Source organism: Protomyctophum parallelum (genome assembly GCF_964188405.1).
Source record: "Protomyctophum parallelum genome assembly, chromosome: 4".
Lineage (NCBI taxonomy): Eukaryota > Metazoa > Chordata > Actinopteri > Myctophiformes > Myctophidae > Protomyctophum > Protomyctophum parallelum.
In genome coordinates, this window is record NC_139700.1 from 46,596,843 (window position 1) to 46,602,361 (window position 5,519).

Below are 5,519 nucleotides of genomic sequence, written 5' to 3' on the forward strand. Positions count from 1 at the left end.
TCTCATCAAATGGTGGTCTGTGCCTCAAATGTGACCAGATTTGACTGAGAGCCTGCTAGAGCGCGCAAATTACAGCTTTTCACCAGAGGAGAAAACCTTTTTATTTTTTTAGTTAATAGCACAGGCAGACTCTTCACATACTAGAGCATGTCTGAAATAAGTGTCAGAGCTGAAAATGTAAATATGAAATAAATGCCCAAACATGTAGCTATAGGTGTAATGTTAGAGTCCACAGAAGTGAACCTTTCAAGCCTGTTTTCTCAACTCGCCGTTTCTCTGCAAGACATTACTCGATAAGAAAACTGGTGGGTCAAACTGAACAACCAATATTTCAATTTGAAGCTATAAATCCCTGCATTCATATGACAAAAGGAATCCAATGGCAGTCCCTCAGTCAAATTTTGTCACAAATGCAGAATAAATAATGGACCTTGATATTGGAAAACGGTTGGAAAACCACTCGTTTATTTGGTCTATATATTTCCACATTGTCTCCCTATTGTTCATTCCCTGCTTAAATCTCCCTCGGTTTTGTCATTGTGCCGTTTGTGAACAGAGTGCTGAGTGTGCCGTTTCCCCCGGCTCGGAGGAAGGGTCAGTCGTCCCGTTATAGCCTTCTGGTGTGGAGATTGATGGAGGAATGGTGTCCGTTATTGGGTGAAATGTATTGTATTGGTTATTGGTTGTGATGTAGGCCAGGGGGCTGGAGGGGGGTAACCCCAAACACATCCAAACCCAACATGTGGAACCAATAGCCACTTCATCTTGCTCATGTAGGTTAATTGGGGGTATATAGGTAAATGCTAAATCAATGATACCGTTCTTAGTTGTAGAAATAGATTTTCACTATAAAACAGGAACATCGTTCATCTGAAATATAATTGAGTTACCGGTTAGCAATGTAAAAAATATATATTCAAAGATTTGTGCGGCATTTTTACGATAAAAAAGAAAATAGCAGACCTACAAGCTTGTAGCACGCCACTCGGTGGCGCGCTATGAGCTTGTATATATCTGCTATTTTTCAATAGCTAAAGTATAACATAATGCTTAGTTAAGACACCAAAAGGGGTTCCCGTCCAATTTGTTCTTAGTTGTGTAAAAAAAAATAGATCAGCTATTTTCACCATAAAACAGGAACATCGTTCATCTAAAATATAATTGAGGTACCGGTAAGCAATGTCTGCGCTGTCTGCGCATTTTGTTTGTGTAGTGAGAATATAGAGAGCTGTTACGCAATTTAAACGTTTTTAAAAAACGATTTGCAGTGCAATAACCAAGAGTCTGCTTGCCTATATAGGCAACCACGCTAATGACGGTGACATGGATTTTGAAGTCATATTGCCCATCAGCCCCACTGCAGGGTGTGAGGCTCAGAGTAGTGGAATTAGCGTAGGTTTGAGGTTCAATCCATTCGCCTAGCCTCGCGTATAGCGATACTAATATTAGTCTCGCCCCTCTCAGTATTAAATTTTTTCCCCCGCAATGTCCCGCCCCATATTTGCATACTGGGGCCCTGGTTGGTTACAGCATGGTTTCCAGACGAATCTGGTTGGATCGTCACCACTTGTGAAGTCCTCCCACAATTGAGAGAGGGGCCGGACTTAATCTGCCTGGGGGTGATATACATTGAGAGGAGCCGGACTTAATCTGCCTGAGGGTGATATGCATTGAGAGGAGCCGGATTTAATCTGCCTGGGGCGATATGCATTGAGAGGAGCCGGACTCAATCTGCCTGGGGCGATATGCATTGAGAGGAGCCAGACTCAATCTGCCTGGGGTGATATGCATTCAGAGAGGGGCCAGACTCAATCTGCCTGGGGCGATATGCATTGCAAAGGCAGATGAAGGCTGGCTATATATGCGAGGCTACCATCCATCCATCCATCCATCCATCCATCCATCCATCCATCCATCCATCCTTACCTTTCCAAGTGGCTTGTTGTTGCTTTCCCAGGACGGCGGGACCTGGTAAATGTCCTGTCCTGTCGTCCCTCCCCCCTGGTGAGGCCCCATGGAGGGGGGCACCTGGTAGATATCCTTAGAGCCCACAACGGGGCCCATCGAGGGGGGGATCTGGTAGATATCCTTAGACCCCACAACGGGGCCCATCGAGGGGGGGATCTGATAGATATCCTTAGAGCCCACAACGGGGCCCATTGAGGGGGGGATCTGGTAGATATCCTTAGACCCCACAACGGGGCCCATGGAGGGGGGGATCTGATAGATATCCTTAGAGCCCACAACAGGGCCCATGGAGGGGGGGATCTGATAGATATCCTTAGACCCCACAACGGGGCCCATGGAGGGGGGAATCTGATAGATATCCTTAGACCCCACAACGGGGCCCATCGAGGGGGGAATCTGATAGATATCCTTAGACCCCACAACGGGGCCCATCGAGGGGGGCACCTGGTAGATATCCTGCTGCTGCTGGTGCTGGTGCTGGAGGTGGTGGTGGTACTGTTTCTGGGCTAGCGCGGGGGGGGGTCCCGTGTGGGCCCCGGGGTGGTAGGACTTGGGCGGCGGCGGTCCCACAGGGCCAGAGGGCACCTGGTAGACGCTCTGCGGGCCGTGCGAGGGGGGGAAGCTGTAGACGCTGTCCGGGCTGTTGTTGTTGTTGGCGGTGGAGTAGGAGGCCGGGTGCATGGACGTGTACTGCGACGAGGCCAGCGGCTTGCTGGGGATACCGCTCGACGACGACGACGCAGACCCCCCCGGGGGCTTGGAGTAGAGCGAGGCGGCGGGCCGCGACTGCAGCGTGGAGGAGGAAGAAGAAGAAGAAGAAGAAGAAGATGTTATTTATTAGCAGTGGTGGAAAAAAAGTACTCAATTGTTTTGCTAACACTTTACAATAACGACCTGTTATAAAGCATTTATAAACATTTATAATCGTTTGTAGATGAGTAATAATCATGAACAATCATTGTTGACATCCGTAAATGTTTACCTAAACATGTATAACTATGTTTAAACATCATTTATATGTTATTAGTAAGGTATTAGTAAGTAGTAAACTATTCACATAGTTATAAATGTTTAGGTAAACATTTACGGATGTCAACAAACAGTCTGTTCATGATTATTACTCATCTACAAACTGCTTATAAATGTTTATAAATGCTTTGTAACAGGTCGTTATTGTAAAGTGAAATACAGCAATTTAGAACTACTTTGTTACAAGTAAAAGTATCGGCATCAAAATGTACTTAATTCTTTCAGCGCCATTGCCGTACATCTAGGTCAATTGAAGCCTATCTTTTGACACTACGCTTACCGCCATTGCCGTTGATTATTGGCAACTGCGCTTTTATAGTGCATTCGATCGATCGAGCCATAATGCTACTTGCGTTAGCCGGTTAGCTAGCTGTGTTGTTAGCACAGCAATGGATCGTCCATTTTAGATCGTTGTCGCCATAATAATCCATTCTATCTATTTCTTTCAATCGCCTGTATCTCCTATTCCTTTGTCCCAGATGGAATTTTTGGTCAAAACAACGTTTCTTTGACGGCACAGAGCCGACGATGTGGAGCACTCCAGTGCCCCGGTTTGGATTCATATTGTAAACAAAGGCCTGTCTCGGCTCCGTTCAGCGTCCTAGGTTAATACTACTTCCGGTGGTCTGGAAATGTGGCTTTTCAAAATAAGAGCTCAAATGGGAAAAAAATGCTGGAGTGAATTAGATCCTAGTTTTTCAATAAATGCTAGCGATGTAAGTGTTTTAAAGTACAAAAAGTAAAAAGTACTCATATTGCAGAATGTCCCCATTTCACCAAGTTCAAAATATGTACAATATCTATTGAAAATAGCCGATCTACAAGCTCACGATGCATAGGCGAAGGCCCACTTCACCACTTTTCAACTCCTCTTATATTATTAATATAATTGGTCCTCACTAATGTTCATGGTAAAATACCACAATATTTTCCTATACTCGGTCTGTGTCTCATATATATAGGAGGGCCGTGGGCAGTTCTAATTAGATGAAGGTAGGTTGAAAAGTGGTGAAGTGGTCCTTTTTACAGGCTCTGTCCATCCGACAAGTCATAGGGAATCCAATGGACGGATGCATGTGTGTACACCATGGCTATGGCTTAGAGCAGAGGTGGGCAACTTTGACGATAGAGAGGGCCATTATATTTCCACACTCACTCCAGATAGGCCACATTGCATACATCAGGTCACGCTGCGACGCGTTTTGAGCTTGTAAATCAGCAATTTTTTTGCTATATTTGAATTGAAATCCGGAATATTTTTTTATTTTTTTTAATTAAATGCCTTTTCAAATTATAGTTACGTTAACTTTATGAACTAAATACAAATACATTGGACGTGAAAAAAAAACCCCACTAACATTTTATAATAATACAAGTAAGACGCGCAAACGCGGGAAGCGAACGCAGCTCATGTGTGTGTGGTTGTGTGCGTGTGTGTGTGTGTGTGTGTGTGTGCTACAGCTGCGCCCTGTGTGTGTGTGTGTGTGTGTGTGTGCTACAGCTGCGCCCTCTGGTGGCGGGCGGGTGGTGTAACAGCGTGACACACACACACACACACACACACAGACATTCAGCCCTTGCTGTCATAGTAAGTGGCTCACTGCGTTCGCAACTAATTTAGACTGAAGTCATTAAAGAGGGTCATGTTTGGAATTGTAACCTGAGGGCCACATTAAGTGAAGGTGGGGGGCCGCATGTGGCCCCCGCCGGGCCGCCAGTTGCCCATGTGGGGCTTAGAGGGTAGAAGACCCGTATGAATCTGATCTCAGGTCAGAATGTGTTAATCTCCTGGTATATATATACCTGTGAACACGTGGTGGAAGACGGCGGCGTGGGCGTGCCCGTCTTGCCGTCCTGGTACATGCCCACCAGGATCTTGAGGCGGTTGCCGGGCACGATGCCCTGGCGCCCGTGCAGCGAGCAGAGCCACCAGCCGTCCAGCCCTTGCGTGTCTCGCTCCAGCACCGTCATGATGTCGCCCTTCCGGAAGGTCAGCTCGTCCGGAGACTCGGCCACGTTGTCGTACAGGGCCTTGGCTAGCACGTTCTGCAGGGGGAAAGGAGGGGAAGGACAGGGGAGAGAGAGAGAGTCAGTACAGGGCCTTGGCTAGCACGTTCTGCAGGGGGAAAGGAGGGGAAGGACAGAGAGAAAAGGGTCGGTTAAAGTTAAAGACTCGGCCACGTTGTCGTACAGGGCCTTGGCTAGCACGTTCTGCAGGGGGAAAGGAGGGGAAGGACAGGGGAGAGAGAGAGAGAGAGAGAGCAAAGGGTAGGTTAAAGTTGTTTGTAAAAGCAAGGAATTGAAAATGTATTGGCATCAAAATTTACTTAAAGTTGTTGTTGTTGTTGTTGTCGGTAAAAGCACGGAATTGAAAATGTACTTGAGTACAAAAGTATTGGCATCAAAGTGTACTTAAAGTACTAACATTAAAAGTACTCCATATTGCAGAATGTCCCATTTCACAAGTTCAGAATGTGTAGAAAATCGATTGAAAATAGCAGATCTTAATTTCAATGTTGTCG

The 5,519-nt window shown here is 46.2% G+C and overlaps 1 protein-coding gene across 1 annotated transcript in view; it reads right to left on the reverse strand.

Annotated features, from left to right (window-relative positions):
* bcar1 (BCAR1 scaffold protein, Cas family member) overlaps window positions 1-5,519 on the reverse strand; it is a 66,930-nt gene that overhangs the window by 43,814 nt on the left and 17,597 nt on the right. Inside the window, 2 exon segments of the mRNA XM_083763387.1 lie at window positions 1,927-2,754; window positions 4,801-5,043. Of these exon segments, the coding sequence (XP_083619513.1) occupies window positions 1,927-2,754; window positions 4,801-5,043 (1,071 nt within the window).